General features: G+C 48.1%; 1 protein-coding gene across 1 annotated transcript in view; it reads right to left on the reverse strand.

Moving 5' to 3' along the window:
- Positions 1–8,284: 8,284 nt before the first annotated feature.
- The window catches only part of QDPR (quinoid dihydropteridine reductase), a 20,018-nt gene continuing 9,469 nt past the window's right edge, over positions 8,285–18,833 (reverse strand). The window contains exons 4-7 of the mRNA XM_040237576.1: positions 18,527–18,667; positions 13,583–13,691; positions 12,539–12,622; positions 8,285–9,631 (exon numbers count right to left, since the gene is read on the reverse strand). Coding sequence (XP_040093510.1) covers positions 9,526–9,631; positions 12,539–12,622; positions 13,583–13,691; positions 18,527–18,667 — 440 coding nt within the window. The 3' untranslated portion in view covers positions 8,285–9,525. The remainder of the gene's footprint in view (positions 9,632–12,538; positions 12,623–13,582; positions 13,692–18,526; positions 18,668–18,833) is intronic.

Here is an 18,833-nt window from a genome sequence, read left to right on the forward strand (position 1 = left end):
TGGAGTGGGTAGCCATTCCCTTCTCCAGGGGATCTTCCTGACCCAGGGATCGAACCCAGGTCTCCTGCATCAGGTGCAACAGCTAGCGGCCTCCTAAACAGCAAGCCCCTCTCCTCTGCCTCCTGAGAAGTCTGGTTTGGAAGGTAATGCAGAAAAATTGTGAATTCAGAACAAACACCACCAAAAAAGTGATGTTGGAGAAGTATTTTCAAAATGTTGAGTCAGTTTCTGCCCATGGAAATAAACTTGTTTTAAAAAAAAAGAAAGAAAGAAGGAAGGAAAATCATTCTGTGTGAAATTTTTATTAACAAAAGTCTGCTTCTCCACAGCAGGTGTTTTTCACATTCCATGAGGATTTTCTCATACCAATGAGAACTGTTTGAAATTTCATCTTTAATAGTGATATTAGATTTGTTATTGGCATAGCTAGTTGTGTTAGTCGTATGGCTTATTTGCAGGCCGCTGTAGTATAGTGACTGAGAGCACAAGCTTTGTAGTCTGAACGCCTGTTCAAATAGTGTACACTTGGGCAAGTAACTTCTCTCTATGCCTCATTCTTCTCAGCTGTAAAATGGACACAAACACAGGAGTTTCTTCAATAGAATCGTGAGCACTGGTTAATCCTTGTAAAGCTGGAAGTAAAGAAAGTGCTTGATAATGTTAGCTACAGTGATTCAGTTCAGTTCAGTTCAGTTCATTTCAGTCACTCAGTCGTGTCCGACTCTTTGCAACCCCATGAATCACAGCACACCAGGCCTCCCTCTCCATCACCAACTCCCAGAGTCCACACAAACCCATGTCCATCGAGTCGGTGATGCCATCCAGCCATCTCATCCTCTGTCGTCCCCTTCTTCTCCTGCATCCAAATCCCTCCCAGCATCAGGGTCTTTTCCAGTGAGTCAGCTCTTTGCATCTGGTGGCCAAAGTATTGGAGTTTCAGCTTCAGCATCAGTCCTTCCAATGAACACCCAGGACTGATCTTTAGGATGGACTGGTTGGATCTCCTTGCAGTCCAAGGGACTCTCAAGAGTCTTCTCCAAAACCACAGTTCAAAAGCATCAATTCTTCAGTGCTCAGCTTTCTTCACAGTCCAATTCTCACATCCATACATGACCACTGGAAAAACCATAGCCTTGACTAGATGGACTTTTGTTGGCAAAGTAATGTCTCTGCTTTTGAATATACTATCTAGGTTGGTCATAACTTTCCTTCCAAGGAGTAAGCGTCTTTTACTTTCATGGCTGCAGTCACCATCTGCAGTGATTTTGGAGCCCCCAAAATAAAATCTGACACTGTTTCCACTGTTTCCACTCTTTCCCCATCTATTTCCCATGAGTGATGGGACCACAGTGATTACTGAATAATATTTCATTGTTGGTCTTTTGAGTTGTTTCAAAGATTGCAGAAATTAATATATTTGTTTTAATTCCTTGTTCTTTTTTCTGTTTTCTTTTTCGGCTGTGCTGGGTCTTAGTTGCTGCTCGGGCTTCTCTTTAGTTGCAGTCTCACTGCGGTGAGTTCTTTTGTTGCAGCTCCTGGGCTCTGGAGCACAGACTCAATAGTTGTGGCACAGAGGGTTAATTGCTTTGTGGCATGTGGGATCTTCCCGTACCAGGGATCAAAGCCGTGTCTCCTGTATTGCCTGGTAGATTCTTTGCCACCGAGCCACCAGGGAAGCCCTCCTTGTGTCTTTTTATCTTATTGAAGTATAGTTAATTTACAACGTTGTGTTACTTTCTGCTCTGACAGCAGAATGATTCAGTTATATACATGTGTGTTTGTATTCTTTTCCATTATGGTTTATCACAGGATATTGAATATAGTTCCCTGTGCTGTACAGTAGGACCTTGTTGCTTATTCATTCTATCTTGTTTCTGATTATTTCACAGAATCTAAGATATGGGGCTACTAGATCAAAAGCTGTAAAGTCTTAAGAGTATTGATAGAGATCCGATGACTTTCCTGAAAGCTTCGACGTGACTCCTATCAGCAGGACTGGAAAACACATGTCAGCACACGCATTGAAAATAGTTGCTGGTTTGTGTCAGGAAGGAAGAGAGAGTCCTCCAGCCTTCTAGGTTCTCCTGGCTGGTCTAAGAATTAAATTGACATGAGACAGATTAATAGGAGAAAAGCAAATAAAAGTTTATTGACATGTACACATGGGAGAGACCCAGGAAAATGGCCAAAATGGCCAAAGTCCTGACCTTGAGTACCATCTTCAGCTAAAGACAAAAGAGGACCTTGTGGGCAGTGGTTTGGAATATGGAAGGGGAGAAAGACAATCCATGTGAAGATGGAAAAGAATAAAGAGATGTTTGCTGGACCCTGCAGAGACGAGGGACACGGAGTGGACTCTGGTCTCCCTCCCACCACACCCAGCCCATACTCTTCTCAGATCTCTCTGGAGGCGGCTCTGTTCTCAGAACAAGCTCTTTATCTAGATTCTTTAGGCACCTGATTCTTCTTGCTGTTTTTCATCGCTAAGACATGTCTGATTGTTTGCAGCTCCATGGACTGCAGCTCACTAGGCTTCCCTGTCCGCCACTGTCTCCCAGAGTTTGCTCAGATTCATGTCCACTGGGTTGATGATTGATGATGCTATCTGTCCTCTGTCGTCCCCTTCTCCTCCCGCCTTCAATCTTTCCCAGCATCAGAGTCTTTTCCAATGAGTCGGTTCTTCATATCAAGGTGGCCAAAGTATTGGAGCTTCAACATCAGCATCAGTCCTTCCAATGGATATTTGGGACTGACTTCCTTTAGGATGGACTGGTTTGATCTTCTTAGGCTAAGGGAGAGGTCAAAAGAATGAAGTCCTAAATCTCATTCTTCTTAATCAGCCTTGGAGTTCCCTGGTGACCCAGGCCTTATGGCTCCGAGCTTCCAATACAGAGGGGGAGAATTCAGTCCCTGGTCAGAGAACTATGATCCCACTTGCCGCCAAAAAATATAAAAACAAGAAACAAAGTTCAAATAAAAAAAATAGATAATCAGCCCAAAACAACCCTCCTGCCAAACAAATACTTGTTGAGGTGACAGACCTTGCCCCCTTACGCTTAATGATCACTCCTGCCATCTCGCTGATTCCGTCTGCATTTCTTCAATAACGAGTAAGGTGGGACATTTAATTTTCCTCTCAGTCAGATTTCTAGTTCAAACTACTTTATCCAGAGATAAACTACTTTGCAAAACATTTTGGGAAGAAAATTCTCCCTGAAGATGGACCTCATATCCCGTGCTCTGTGACAACCTAGAGGGGGAGGATGGGGTGGGAGGTGGGAAGGGGATCCAAGAGGGAGGGGACGTGTGTATACCTGTGGCTGATGCATGTGGGTGTATGGCAGAAACCAACACAGCATTGGGCAATTATCCTCCAATTAAAAATAAACATTTTTTAACTTAGAAATTCTCCCTGAAAATGGAGCAAATATATCTTTGGGAAACTGAGGCAGAGGGCAAAGAGGGACTTAGGAGTATTCCCCAGGACACAGTCTCTCAGTGCTAAGAACATTCTAGAAACCCATCAGGTTTCTATCCATAATCCCCTGCACATAGTCTGGCCTGGACCCCCAGATGGCAGATGCCTCTGGCTGAGATGTGCTCTTCTTAGCCTCCATGATGATTTGTCCTTCTTTCTTTCTCGCCAGGATGCCCCAAGTAGTATTTATTTTAACCATATTAAAAGTCACAGGCATTACTTTGCTGACAAAGGTCCATCTAGTCAAAGCTGTGGTTTTGGCAGTAGTCACATAGGGATGTGAGAGTTGGACCATAAAGAAGGCTGAGCACTGAAGAACTGATGTTTTCAAGCTGTGGTGCTGGAGAAGACTCTTGACAGCCCCTTGGACTTCAAGGAGATCAAACTAATCAATCCTAAAGGAAATCAACTCTGAATATTCATTGGAAGGACTGATGCTGAAGCTGAAGTTCCAATACTCTGACCACCTGATGCAAAGCGCCGACTCATTGGAAAAGACTCTGATGCTGGGAAAGATGGAGGGTAAAAGAAGGGAGTGGCAGAGGATGAGATGGTTGGATGGCATCATCAACTCAATGGACATGAATCTGAGCACACTCCAATAGATAGTGAAGGACAGGGAAGCCTGGTGTGCCACAGTCCACGGGGTCACAAAGAGTTAGACATGACTGAGCAACTGAACAGCAACACGGTAGTGTCACAGGAGAACTGACGGATGGGGAAAACATTAGACTCACCTTGATTATGCTCCACCAGTGGAAACCCGGAATCAGAGCCTTCCCATCCATTTTTCCAAGCCCCCGGATCCCCGCTCGACTCCACGGTGGATGAAGCACCAGCCTTCACATTTTCCTTAGACACGATACTTTAGCCTTTCCGTTTCCTGAGGTTGTAAACAGCTGCGACTTGAACAAGCTTGGAGCAGCAGCTGGCTCTCCCAGACTCTCGGCTGGGCCACCTGCCACGGCCCATGGTCACAGTGGGAAGGCCTTGCTCCAGCACCTGGTCACTCAGCTGCACTGATCCAGCCTCTCACACATGTCTGGAAGTATGAGTGACCACACTGTCACCACCTCCCTGCAGTGAGAAGTGGACACTGCGAACTTGAGCACCAGTGACTGTGGGGGCAAATTAAAACTTCAGACATCAAAGCAGACTCTTTCCTGAAACAGGCCCACTACTTCCCCCTGAAATATGGTGCTTGTGTGCTAAGTTGCTTCAGTCGTGTCCAACTTTTTGTGACCCCATGGACCGTAGCCTACTAGGCTCCTCTGTCCGCGGGATTGTCCAGCCAAGAATATTGGAGTGGGTTACCATTTCCTTCTCCAGAAATATGGTAATAAGAGTAAATAATCATGTTCTGTTTTATTGAATAGGAGCCTGTTTTGTGGCTCAGTGGTAAAAAACCCTCCTGCCAATGCAGGAGACTTAAGAGACGTAGGTTTGATGCCTGGGTCGGGAAGGTCCCCTGTAGGAGGGCATGGCAACCCACTGCAGTATTCATGCCTGGAGAATCCCATGGACAGTGGAGCGTGGGAGGCTACAGTCCATGAGGTCGCAAAGAGTTGGACGTGAAGCAACTTAACACAGCACGCAGCACACAGTCCTCTAACCAGAGCGTCTAACAAGCAACACGGGGCAGGAGATCTGCAGACAGCTGGCTGCATCACCTACTTGCCTCTCACCCTGGCAGCACACAGGTTAGCTAGCTAACTGCTACAAGCCAGCCTTCTGTCTACTTACGCATTTACTGAGCAACTGAAGATGTGTTTGCCTGCATCACTAGCTCAGTTGCATCCGACCTTTTGCAACTGCAGGGACTAGAGCCCACCAGGCTGCTCTGGCCATGGAGTTCTCCAGGCGGGAAGACTGGAGGGGGTTGCTGTTCCCTTCTCCAGGACACTGAGGACGGGGAGAAACAGGGTGGCAAACAATGGAGTCAGGGCTCAGGGGCATCGAACGTTCACTCCTCCCCTCCTCTACCTTCTTACCCATCAGGAGCAGGCAGCAGGAGAGGAAAAGGCCAGGGTGGTACAAGTCAGCTCCTTGAGGGCCAGGGAGGGAGGGCAGGGGGGTGGGAGACACATATTGCCCAAACGCCACGCGGGGCCCTGGCCCCTGGTCCGTACAGTGGCTGGTCACTCTTCACGCCCAGCCTCGCCCGTCAGGTAAGTCCTTGTCCTCCTCGTCCTGGGGTAAGGGCCTGAGAAGAGGGACAGACAGGCTCCTGTGAAAACCGCCCCTGGGTGTGGGCCCTCTTAAGGATACGTCAGGAGGAGTGGCCAGGATGCTGACCTCTGAGCTGGTGAGAACCCATCGGGGACAAAGCAGAGCATGGAGCATGGCCAGAAATGGGCACCTGGGCCCAGGGACCCTCAGGTTCCCTCTGGTGAAGGCAATCGGAAAATGCCCTCAAGCAGGCTGCAAATCACACGTCTCAGCCTAGCTCTCCAGAAAAGACTTTAGCCATAAAGTAAAGCTGAGAGCAAAGCAGAGCGAAATGCCTGGTCGACTTTGCCAGATTCTGTTCAAGAAATAGAACTCACATACGAGCCAGCAATCCCACTGCTGGGCATACACACCGAGGAAAGCCAAATTGAAAGAGACACGTGTACCCCAATGTTCATCGCAGCAGTTTGCAATAGCCAGGACGTGGAAGCAACCTAGACGTCCATCAGCAGATGAATGGATAAGAAAGCTGTGGTACATATACACAATGGAATATACTCAGCCATTAAAAAGGATACATTTGAATCAGTTCTAATGAGGTGGATGAAACTGGAGCCTATTATACCGAGTGAAGTAAGTCAGAAAGAAAAACACTAATACAGTATACTAATGCATATATATGGAATTTAGAAAGATGGTAACAATGACCCTATATGTGAGACAGCAAAAGAGATGTAGGTGTAAAGGACAGTCTTTTGCTGTCTCGCATACAGGGTCATTGTTACCATCTTTCTAAATTCCATATAAAGAACAGACTTTTGGGCTCTGTGGGAGAAAGCGAGGGCGGGATGATTTGAGAGAATAGCATTGAAACATGTATATTACCATATGTGAAACAGATCGCCAGTCCAGGTTCGATGCATGAGACAGGGTGCTCAGGGCTGGTGCACTGGGATAACCCTGAGGGATGGGATGGGGTGTGGGGGGAGGGGGAGGGGGGGTTCAGGAGGGGGAACATATGTACACCCATGGCTGATTCATGTCAGTGTATGGCAAAAACCACTACAATATTGTAAAGTAATTAGCCTCCAATTAAAATAAATAAATTAATTTAAATTAAAAAAGAATAACATTTAGGAGATTCCAACAAAATACTTAAACTGAGTTAGGGACTTCCCTGGCAGTCCAGTGGTTAAAACCCCACCTGCCAATGCAGGGGACGTGGGTTCACTCCCCGGTCGGGGAACTAAGATCCCACAGGGCAGCTAAGCCCGAGCGCCACAACTGCTGAGCCCGTGAGCACTGGAGCCTGTGCTCTGTAGTGAGAGAGCCCGTGTGCCACAGTGACAGACGCTGCAGGCCGCAACGAAACATCCGATGCAGCTCAACATAAACTAAACATTTAAAAAAGGAAACTGAGACAGAGGTGTCTACACACTCGCTCCCTCTCTTCCCTGCTCTCCGACGTGGAAGTCAGTCACCCAGTCGTCTGATTCTTTGTGACCCAAAGGACTGTAGCCCTCCAGGCTCCTCTGTCCATGGGATTCTCCAGGCAAGAATCCTGGAGGGGGTTGCCATTCCCTTCTCCAGCAGATCTTCCCGACCCAGCGGCTGAACCAAAGTCTCCCGCACTGCAGGCAGATCTTTATTGTCTGAGCCAACAGGGAAGCCCTCTTTGAAGCTTGCCCGAATCTCTGATCCCCACCGCTCCACTGAAAGTGCTTGCCAGCGTTATCCGGGATCTCCCTGCTGCTAAGGCCGGTGGTCTGCTTCTAGAGGTGGTCTTCCTTAACTTCTCAGCAGCATCTGGCCTGTGCTTTCTTTCCACCTCAATATGCTTCTTCACTTTACTCCTAAGACAGCACATTCCGCCGACTGGTTGTTCCTTCCAGTGTCCTTTGCCGAGTTCTCTCTTCTTCCCAGTCTTAAGAGAGCTCAGTTCCTGGTCATCTCTCTCTTCTCTGCACACATTTTATGTTTTGCTAGTGTCTTAGTTCAGGCAGCTATAATCAACTACCTTGGATGCGGTGGCTTATAAATGACAGAAATGTGTGTTCTGGAGGTTCTAGGAGCTGGAAGCCTGAGACCGGGTGGCCAGCGTGTCTGGGTCCTGGCATGGACCCACTTCTCAGCTGCAATGGCCAGCTTCTTGTTGAGTCCACCCGTGGTGGAGATCAGAGCAGAGGGAAGCGAGGTGTCCAGGACTCTCGTAAGGACACTAATCCCGTTCATGAGGGCTTCGCCCTGCGACCTCATCTCATCCTAATTATGGCGGCTTGTTGGTCTAGGGGTATGGTTCTTGCAAGAACTGGGCTCATAAAATCGTCTCCCAAGGATAGGAACTTGACTGTGTGACTAAGCACACGTGGTGGATGAACCCTGAAAACACGCTAAGGAAAACACACGCATGTGCTCAGTCGTGTCTGACTCTGTGCAACCCCAAGGGCTGTATAGCCCGCCAGGCCCCTCTGCCCATGGAATTGCCCAGGCAAGAATACTGGACTGGGTTGCCATTTTCTCCTCCAGGGGCTCTTCCGACACAGGGATCCAACCCATGTCCCCCACGTTTCCAGCACTGGCGGGCGGATTCTTCATCCACTGAGCCACCCGGGAAGTAAAATTAGTCAGACACAGAAGTCTACACCGTGCATGGCTGTATTTACATTCTGAAACATTCGGAACAGGTAACTTCACGGAGACAGAGAGCAGACTGTTGGGTGCCAGGAGCTGGGGGCAGGAGGAAGAAGACTGACTGCTTAGCGGCTAAGGAGCTGGATTTGGGGATGATTGACCACGTTTGAGAACTAGACAGAGGAGGTGGTTACAGACCACTGTGAACATAGTAAATGCCACCAAATTTTTCACTTTAAAATGGCCAATTTTATGTTATATGAATTTTACTTCAATTAAAAAAAACGTCTTTAAAAGAATTAAGGAGAGGAAAAACATGGTAAAGGCCTTTGTGAAACACAACCATCTGGTGACTGGGGTTCCGGGCTCACTCTGATACTTACTGACTGTGAGGATGACAAGTCACTGCTGTGGGCCTCAGTTTCGCCACCTGTAAAATGGGTGCACTGCACCACCAGTTCTCAGTCAGAGCAGCCCGTGTGAAGTCACACGGAGCCCTGCTTCTAAACGCACGGGCCACCTTGCAGATTCCGGTACGCCCGCGAGGGAATCGTGCCTCTTGCCGCTGTGCTGAAAACACTTATTTCAGGGTTTCAATCCAACCCCCTTTCTAGAACATCAGGCTAAAGAGCACGGGCAGCCCAAGATTCTAGTGCAGTCAGCCATGACCATTCATAAGACACGCTTTGTTCAGAGAAGACAATATCACAAATGAAGTGTATTTATTAGGAGGGTAGATGCCACGCCATCACAAGTACGCACTCGGGGGCTTCACAGGAAGAAGACACCTTGGCAGAGCCCACAGGATTTCGCTTATACCGTAGAAGGAGTTTTAAGGCAGATGAATTCGAAGCTATGAAAACTACATCTGTAACACAGGCACAACATTCAGAAACAAGTCAGGCTCCAAATGTCCCCGTTCCCAACAAATCTCTGAACAAGTCAGTCGACAGTCACTGTCAGGGACTCAGACGCACAGTCTCAAAAGCAACTCAATACGACAGCGATGCAGAGGGGGTCGTCCCGAGACCTCCCAAAATCTCGTGGATAACACTGACCCACGGCGCTGTCTGTGAGCCTCACATGCTTTTATTTCACACAAACTTGGACACTGTCCTAGGAGAACAAACGCACATTAGGCGAGAGGAAAACAGGACTTAGAATCACGTCCCACAAACAGGATTACAGAAGACGAGGGCCACACTCAGCCGCACGGATAGACCGATGACCTTTCTGACAGACGAAGCTTATAGGGACGCTGCGGTAAGCTCCGTCTTCCCCTCTGTGGTCACCACCTGGATCAGGCTTCCTGAGCTTGGTCGATTCTTCTCTGTGATCCAGTCATGGAAGGTTCTAGAATAAAAAGGAGAAAAGCTTTACATTCTAAAAGCAAAAATCTGGACACAGGCTTATCATCACATTAGGGCCAAGCAGCAGGCGTAAAAAAGCCTCCAAGGCCTCATGGACACACACCCAGGTCCTCAGTGATTCTAGGACTTCACTGACTGCAGTTCCTGAGTGGTCAGGATTTGGCAAGATTTTCACTTGGCTATTTTCGTGTGTTGTTGGAATCTGCATTGTTGGAGCACAGGGATTTTATGTGATTAAAGAAAGATTTTCATGAGTTCATCCTAAGAGACATGGGCACCAGCCTGGCATTCTGTGATGACCAGGAGGGATGGGAAGAGGGTAGGGAAGGGAGCGAGGGAGGGGACGATTTGCATTGTTGTTACGGCAGAAACCAATACAACATTGTAAACTTTTTTAAAATATATATTTAAATTAAAAAAAAAAAACAGAATAAATGGAAAAAGAATTAGAAAAAAAAAGAGAGACTTGGGGAGAATACTTTATACTTTGTTATATTACCTCCCAGAAAGTAAAAAAGAAAGAGAAAAATTATTATTATTTTCTTAACAAACACTTATGGAGCATCCACGGCTGTGCCATGCAATGGAAAAAGATATTTTAAAAAAAACACATTACTGCAATAAAACACATTCGGTGCCAGGATGGGGCATTTAACAACCAGCTCTGTGTGGGGAGGGGTGTTGGTTGCGGTTTAGTCTGTGCGTGTGTGTGTGTGTGTCAGTCACTCAGTCATGTCCGACTCTTTGTGACCCCATGGACTACAGCCTGCCAGGCTCCTCTGTCCATGGAATTCTCTAGGCAAGAATACTGGAGTGGGTTGCCGTTCCCTTCAACAGGGGATCTTCCGGAGCCAGGGAGGGAACCCAGATCTCCTGAATTGCAGGCAGATTCTTTTCTGTCTGAACCACCAGGGAAGCCCTTTCACAAGGTATACGAATATAAAAACTAAAACTCTATACCTTCAATCTATATCATTTTTTGTCAGTTATATCTCAGTAAAATATAGCAGTCACAAAAAAAAAAAAGAGGAAAAAAAAGGGTACAAGGCATTATTAAGGTTTAACAAGAGGCTGATAATTTTTATTTCTTTATTTTTAATTCAGCCACACCATACAGCATGCTGGATCTTAGTACCCCTATCAGGAACTGAACCTGTGTCCCCTGCATTGGGAACACATAGTCTTAACCACTAGACTGCCAGGGAAGTCCCCTGGTCATTTTTAAAGCATCAACTCCTGCTGTTGAGAACACTGTCCCCTCTGACATCCCCCATCCCACAGGTGGGACTGTGGCCCCTCCTTCACGGGAAAGTCCTCAGGAGCTCCTGAGGTCATTAGTGCCAGTGAGTATCCTGCTGGACCAGAGCTGACCTTCAGCTGTCCAGTCACTCGAGCTGCCACTGACCAGGGGCTGAGCAGGTGCAGGCAAGCTGCTGCTGCTGCTGCTGCTGCTCAGTCGCTCAGCCGTGTCCCACTCTGTGCGACCCCGTAGACTGTAGGCCCCCAGGCTCCTCTGTCCTTGGGGTTCTCCAGGCAAGAACACTGGAGTGGGGTGCCATGCCCTCCTCCAGAGGCTCTTCCTGACCCAGGGATCGAACTCCCATCTCCTGAGTCTCCTGCATTGGCAGGCAGATTCTTTACCACCGAGCCACTTAAGAAGCCCCTGCTGCTGCTGCTGCTACTGCTGCTGCTAAGTCGCTTCAGTCGTGTCCGACTCTGTGCGACCCCATAGACGGCAGCCCACCAAGCTCCCCCGTCCCTGGAATTCTCCAGGCTAGAACACTGGAGTGGGTTGCCATTTCCTTCTCCAGTGCATGAAAGTGAAAAGTGAAAGTGAAGTCGCTCAGTCGTGTCCAACTCTTAGTGACCCCATGGACTGCAGCCTACCAGACTCCTCCGTCCATGGGATTTTCCAGGCAAGAGTACTGGAGTGAGGTGAAGAAGCTCCTGCTATAAGCATTTAATAAGACAACAGGGTTATGAAGTCAAGTGGCTTGGCACATAGCTGCTATGTAAGTGCTTGTTCCAAACATAAAAGTTCCAACTATTTCCCGATTCCATCTAAATAAAAGGCAGCCTTAGCCCAGAAGCACATCGCAAGCTCTACAAACATCCCATATGAACACAGCTCAGAAGCACATCGCAAGCTCTACAAACATCCCATATGAACACAGCCGTCCAGGCGGCTCACCACTCACTCTGCTGGGCGAGGTGGTCCCTGCTCCCTCATCATCATCCCCTGACCCAGCACAGCCCCCAGCCTCAGTGGGTGCTCAGCAAACATGTGCTCAACAACCCCTTAAACAGAGGGGTCTGGGGGAACTGAGATCCAAGTGAACATAAGCAAGCAGAAAGCGCATCCTCTCCTGACCTTCCAAAGCCACTCAAATTCACAAAGGGCCTTGGGGGCCGAATATGATCTGGGGGACAAAGGACGCTTTTCTGAGGCTCGGCATTAATTCAGACATGTGGGCCCAGAGGTCCCACCCAGGTCAGTGGCTCACTCCACGCAGCTGTGCTTGTTAACAGAGACAGCCAGTGTTCCGGGCGCTGGGCTCACCCAGCACTTCTGTGGGTCAGACATGGCCTGAGAGCCTGTCCCACTCTACAACAGCTTACCCTCCCGAAGGTCATCACGGACCCCCATTGTACAGACTGAGAGACTGAGGCCTAGAGGAACTGAACCACTCCTGGTGGAGGGGGAGGCACCATTAATCCTTGCAGCCTGCGAGGTTCACACGGAGTTGCAAGGCGCCCTTGGAGGTCAGGACCTCTTGGAGCAGCTGGGTTGACTGATAAGCCAGGAGAACACAGGCCTGTCCTTTCACCCGCAAGAGGGAGGTATGGGGGCCGGGAGCTGCTGAGTCAGTGACGCGACTGCGATACTCACTCGACCAGGAACTCCAGTGGCGTCCAGGAGCTGAAGTCGGCTTCGGGCATCGACTTCCTGTTCACCGGGGTGTCCAGGGTGACCCTGCAGGGCAGAGACAAGCCTGTTACATGTGTGTCCCCACTCCCGGGAGACGGCACCAAGGGTGACCGCGCCGACGTGAATAGACCACTCGAAGCTCACCAGGGAGGCCGGGAAGCCACCCCCGGTCAGAGACCACAGCCCAGCCCAGCCCTGAGCCAGCAGGCGCTTTGGGTAAGAGCCACGTTTTGCCTTTTTCTAAAACAGTCTTTACTGCAGTAAACTCTTTTTCTGCCTGTGTCTCCATTCCCTCCCTAAAATGCAGCAGACTCATTTCTCAGGATTTTTTTTTAAGTGTAACAATAATATTTCTTTAAATATGGGGGAAAGACAGCCTCATCCTTCATTGCATACTGTTTTCCAGGGAATCTTATGACTTTCAATAACAGAATACAGAATTCTGAGATGAATGACTTTCCCCAGAACTTTCAGGCCTGGGAAATCACCCAAAATAATAGCCTTGGGACCAGGTCACAGAATCTCAGAAATGAAAGGTGAGAGGACCGTCCAGTGCCCCAGCACACCGACATCATCTTCCAGGACTAAAGCCAAGAGACAAGGTCTTTGGTCCAGAAATCCTTCCAGAAACATCTCCCAGAGTTCTCCAAATTCTCTTCCCACACCCACAGACCAAACAGGAGTCTTTCTTCCATGCTGACCTTAACATGACTTGAAAGACAGAGCTACAGACATTAAAATTAAACGTGTCCACTATTTCTTAATAAAGAGGGACAGAAGGACAGAAAATGAGGAAGACGCAGGCCAGGAAGACCCATCCCATCAGCTAAGTAACCATCCGGGAAAGTCCAGGATAATCCTAAAGCCGAACAAGTGTCATCAGGGCCTTTGGCGACTCTCGGGGGCCGAGGCGACAGCACGCCCTCATCCCTGGTGTGGAGTGACTCCAGGACCGACGTGAACCCTCGGCGGGGGTCAGGCGTGGAGGGACCCCCAGCCACTTACGGGAGCAGGGCGACGGCCGCAGCGCCGGGTGGCAGGCCGCTGTTCTTCCCGGCCAGGCTCCGGCAGAGCTGGTGAACCGCAGCCTTGGCCATGCCATAGCCGATCATTCCTGGGAAACATGGAAAAAACATTTCAGGGACCACCGGCCACCACTGGCACGTCCAAAGGGCAGCATGCCCGGGTTCCAAGGAGGCCGCGAAGAGAGAACTAGGGAACTTGGGAAGGACATAACCTACTATTCACCTGGCACTTAACGGTTATCAGAGAAGCCATGAGGCTGATCCTAGTTCTACTGCTAAGGAAACGGAGGCTTGGACAGGCCCAGGCTCACACACAGACTCGTGCTGAGGCCAGCAGAGGGGTGAAAAGCCAGGCGAGGGTTCTGAACCCTGGAATCCATAACAGCTTGTAAGCAGCCGGCACACACCGCTGGGTGCCCTGTGGGTTGGCAAAATCAAGCAGTAGTTTGAAGGACAGGCTTTAGAGTCAGGCTGTGCAGGTTCAAAGCCCACCCCTTCCCATTTACCACTACAGAAATCCTGGGCAGGTTCTCAAGACCTTTCTAACCCTCAGTTTTCCCATCTGTAAAAATGGGGATAAAGTACTCAACTCTTGGCTCAGAACAGGGGAGGACCTCCATACATGTTGCCCATCATATTAATATAAGTGCTGTGCCCTGGAGTCCAGCTCCCATTAAAGGACACCATTTCAATCATATGAGACTGCTTACACGTGGAATCTAAAAAAAAAGTACGGGGTTGGCCAAAAAGGGCCCTCAGGTTTTTCTGTAAAACGTTATGGAAAAACCTGAATGAACTTTTTGGCCAACCCAGTACAAATAAACGTATTTACAACACAGAAATAGACACAGATGCAGAAAACAAACTTATGGTTACCAAGGGAGGGAAATTGGGGTGGGATACATTGGGAGATTGGGATCGACACGTACATACTACTATATATATAATAGAAAAGAAGGGCCTACTGTGCCGCACAGAGAACTGGACTCATTACTCAGTCATGGCCTATATGGGAACAGAATCTAAAGAGCAGGGGCTATATGTGTATGTATATATATATATATATATATATATATATAACTGATTCACTTTGCTGTACAGCAGAAACTAACACAACACTGAAAATCAACTATACTCCCAAAAAAATTAATTAAGAAATAAAGCACACTTTTTGAGCAATCGCAGCGTGTGCATACTTGCTTCCTATCAGCCTTCCCTTCCTCCCGCCAGTCAGTGAATGCTTGCTGACAGAAGCAAGGCTTGTCTTTCTCTTTTTTAACTGAAGTATAGTTGATGTATAATGTGTTAGTTTCTGCTGTGCAGCAAAGTGATTCAGTTACATATACACACACACACATACACGGTGGTGGTTTAGTCGCTAAGTCATGGCCAACTCCTGTGACCCCACGGGCTGTAGCCCACCTGTCCATGTGATTTCCCAGGCAAGAATCGTGGAGTGGGTTGCCATTCTCTTATCCATGGATCTTCCCAACCCAAGGCTTGTACCCTTGGTTCCTGCATTACAGGTGGATTCTTTACCAACTGAGCCACCAGGGAAGCCCCATATGTATGTATGTGTGTATATATATATATATATATATTTATACACACGCACACACACATACATACATATATGCATTCTTTCTTAATACCCTCTTCCATTGGGGTTTATCACACGATACTGACTAGTCCCCTGTGTGATGCAGCAGCATCCTGTTGCTTACTCAGTCTACATGTAACAGCTTATCAGGACAGGGCTCCGTCTGTCCCACAGACACACGGCAGGTGAGGTCTCTCTCGTCTCAGAAGCACCCCACAGCACCCAGCTGTAGGCGCGCTAAATGCAGCCATCACAGCAACAAAGAACAGCTCATTGCTGCCAACACCCCTCCGCCTTCAGAAAACCACTACTTCCAAAGGTCGGCCGCTCCCTGAAAACCCCAGCAGGTCGGCTGTTTAAAGTATAACAGCTCAAGAGGCACCAGTCTGGTGGGAGGTGGGACTCACAGCCCAGCGGAACAGCCAATCACTGAACCGCTTCCACAGTGACTCAAATTGCAAAAGAGGGTCAAGGTCTCAAAAAGTTATTTAGAAACACAAGAAGACTATTTCACCATGTCTGGTTTTCTTGGCTTAATTAGGGGCAGAAGGTGGACCATGGCATGAAGATCTAACAAACTCGGAGGGACTAAAATAAACCTGTGGAAGGGTTGGAATGAGTTGGGAGGCTGGGATTGACATCGCATATACACCGCTGCTGCTGCCGAGTCGCTTCAGGCGTGTCCGACCCTGTGCGACCCCATAGACCCACCAGGCTCTCCCGTCCCTGGGATTCTCCAGGCAAGAACACTGGAGTGGGTTGCCGTTTCCTTCTCCAATGCATGAAAGAGAAAAGTGAAAGTGAAGTCGCTCAGTCCTGTCTGACTCTGTGCCTACCAGGCTCCTCCGCCCATGGGATTTTCCAGGCAAGAGTACTGGAGTGGGGTGCCATTGCCTTCTCTGCGTATACACTGCTATGTATAAAATAGACAACTAATAGAGAACCCACTGTATAGCTCAGGGTTCCATGGTGACCTAAATGGGAAGAAAATCCAAAAGAGAGGGGATGTATGTATCCGTATAGCTGATTCACTTTGCTGTGCAGTGGAAACCAACACAACATTTTAAAGCAACTGTACTCCAATAAATATTATAACAAATAAATGAGTGAAACATCACCATTCCAACAGCTTTAAACAAACTAGCGCATGAATTTCATCCGACCAGCCCGTCCCCAGCACTCTCTCCTCTTCCAGGACCCTCTCTTCATCCCATTCAAACAGCATGAAAGCAAGGAATCGGATGAGGAGAGAAACAAGCAAGCGGCACCCAGCAGCCCTGAAGGTTTAATTCCACAGAATTCTGTTCAACACTGGTGAGGATCATGTGCAAAATATGGGGAAAGGATGCACTTCATCAAGAAGATAAACAAGTATAAAGAGATCAGCGTAGTCCCTAAAGACTGATTTCTAAACACAGCGCAGATCCTTAAATGGTACAGGAGAGAGATCACCAGCTCTTGGATACCGTTTATCCTCCAGTAGACTGTCCGCAAATAAACAACCTTGGAAATAGGAGGGGGGTGGGGGGTTTCTCAGTGTTTCCACATGAAAAACTTTTCATTTTTGAACACCTCTTCTTGGGTTTTCAAGGACTATTATGCCTGCTCATCGCCTGCTTTCAAAGACTTCCCCAGATTTTTCTGGAGTCTAAATCAAAGTGAAAAGATTTCATGACTCAAATAAGTTTAACAACATCTAACTAAAGAGCTAAAAGAGGAACAAACTTATCAACATCTGAAGGAGTAACTGAGCAAAAAGAAACCTGGAGTAAATAATAACAGTTCACATTTACTCCTGACTCTCCGCAATACCTGTCTTAAACCGTTTACATCCATTAAGATGTTTGCAAGTCCCAACCACCACATAAAGGAGGTATTACTGTTTCTTCTCATTATACAAATGACAAAACTGAGGCTCAGAGAGGTACTTTTAAGTAATTAGCCAAATATCACACAGCGACCAAACGGCAAAACCGAAACAATATGAAACCAACCGGTATAGTTCCAGATCCTATAGTCTTAACCAGTATCTGAAACTATAAGCAAAGAATGATACTAATAGACCAAAAGCAAGGGTAGAAAGCTGTTTCGCCCTTCAGAAAAATTAGTGTTTCAGTCCTAGGGTTTTCTCTTTTCAATGTCAAGCTATTACTCATTTTTATATTTACTCTCTAGAGTCTCTGATTTTAACAAAAATCAGATCTCAGCCAGACTACTGCTGAACATTTACACAGTGTGAATTACTGCAAGAGCTATGGATTTATAAGATCACTTTCTCTGTGAAACCTAATAAAATGAGTAGCAAAAAAATTATTAATTTGTAAAAGCTTCATAGTTCAGTCCACTACATGAAAACTGAAAAAGATGCTCAAGGTTTCACCACTTACTAAAGAGGTCCTAAAACACTCCCCCTCTTTTTTTTTAAGAGTTTAATTAGGTGGTGGAGACAGTTTCTGGCTCCCTGAACTATGTTCCCCCCTCCCTGCCTAAATCCCTTTATCCCAATCCAAAGGGAGAGTGAACTGTGCCCAACCCCTCACTAAATTCAGATGGTGAAGTCTTAACCATCCCCTGCCCGCATTTCAGTAAAAGTGTTAGTCACTCAGTATTCAGAGAAGGCAATGGCACCCTACTCTTGTACTCTTGCCTGGAAAATCCCATGGATGGAGGAGCCTGGTAGGCTGCAGTCCATGGGCAGTCCACTGAGCGACTTCACTTTCACCTTTCGTTTTCATGCACTGGAGAAGGAAATGGCAACCCACTCCAGTGTTCTTGCCTGGAGGATCCCAGGGACGGGGGAGCCTGGTGGGCTGCCGTCTATGGGGTCACACAGAATCGGACACGACTGAAGTGACTTAGCAACTCAGTATTATCCAAATTCTCCAGGCAAGAACACTGGAGGGGGTTGCCATTCCCTTCGCCAGGGGATCTTCCCGATCAAGAGATTGAACCTGGGTCTCCTGCATTGCAGGTGGATTCTCTACCATCTGAGCCACCAGGGAAAAGCCCATATTAACGAGGTGAGAGTCACTGCAACACCATCCATTCCTGGGGTGGGTCCCAGACACACACACACGAGACAAACGGGTGCCAGAGGACAGCGGTCCTTGGCCAGCACGACCGTGAGGACAATGCACGTGAAAAGACGAGGGGTGCTGCCCCTAAGAAGATGTGGGCCTAACAGGAAGCAAAGTCCACCCAACTGCAAACAGCCCTGGAGGGTAAAGGGCTCTAGTATTCCCCCTCCCACAGAAGCGCTCAGCACCCCAGCAAGCAAGCAAGTGTGAGCGTTCCCATTTCACAGATGGGGAAATGGAGGCTCACCGGGCGTCCCATCCAGGGCGGCCCTGGCCCCCGCCAAGGTCAGGAGGCCTCCTTCCTTGAGGTGCTTGGTGGCCAGATGGCTGGAGATGGTGGATGTCCACACGCTCTGCTTCCACATCAGGTCACAGTTTTTAAAGAGCGCTGAGCGAAGAGATACACAAGGTCAGCATTCAGAGGAAAGAAAGTGAAGGGTGAGCTTGACCCCCAGCACCCGCCACTCCAGGAAACCCCCATGGCCACTCTGGGTCTCTAGGGAGATCTAACACACACACACACACACACACACACACACACACACACACACACA

Source organism: Oryx dammah, unplaced genomic scaffold, assembly GCF_014754425.2.
Source record: "Oryx dammah isolate SB20612 unplaced genomic scaffold, SCBI_Odam_1.1 HiC_scaffold_3, whole genome shotgun sequence".
NCBI lineage: Eukaryota > Metazoa > Chordata > Mammalia > Artiodactyla > Bovidae > Oryx > Oryx dammah.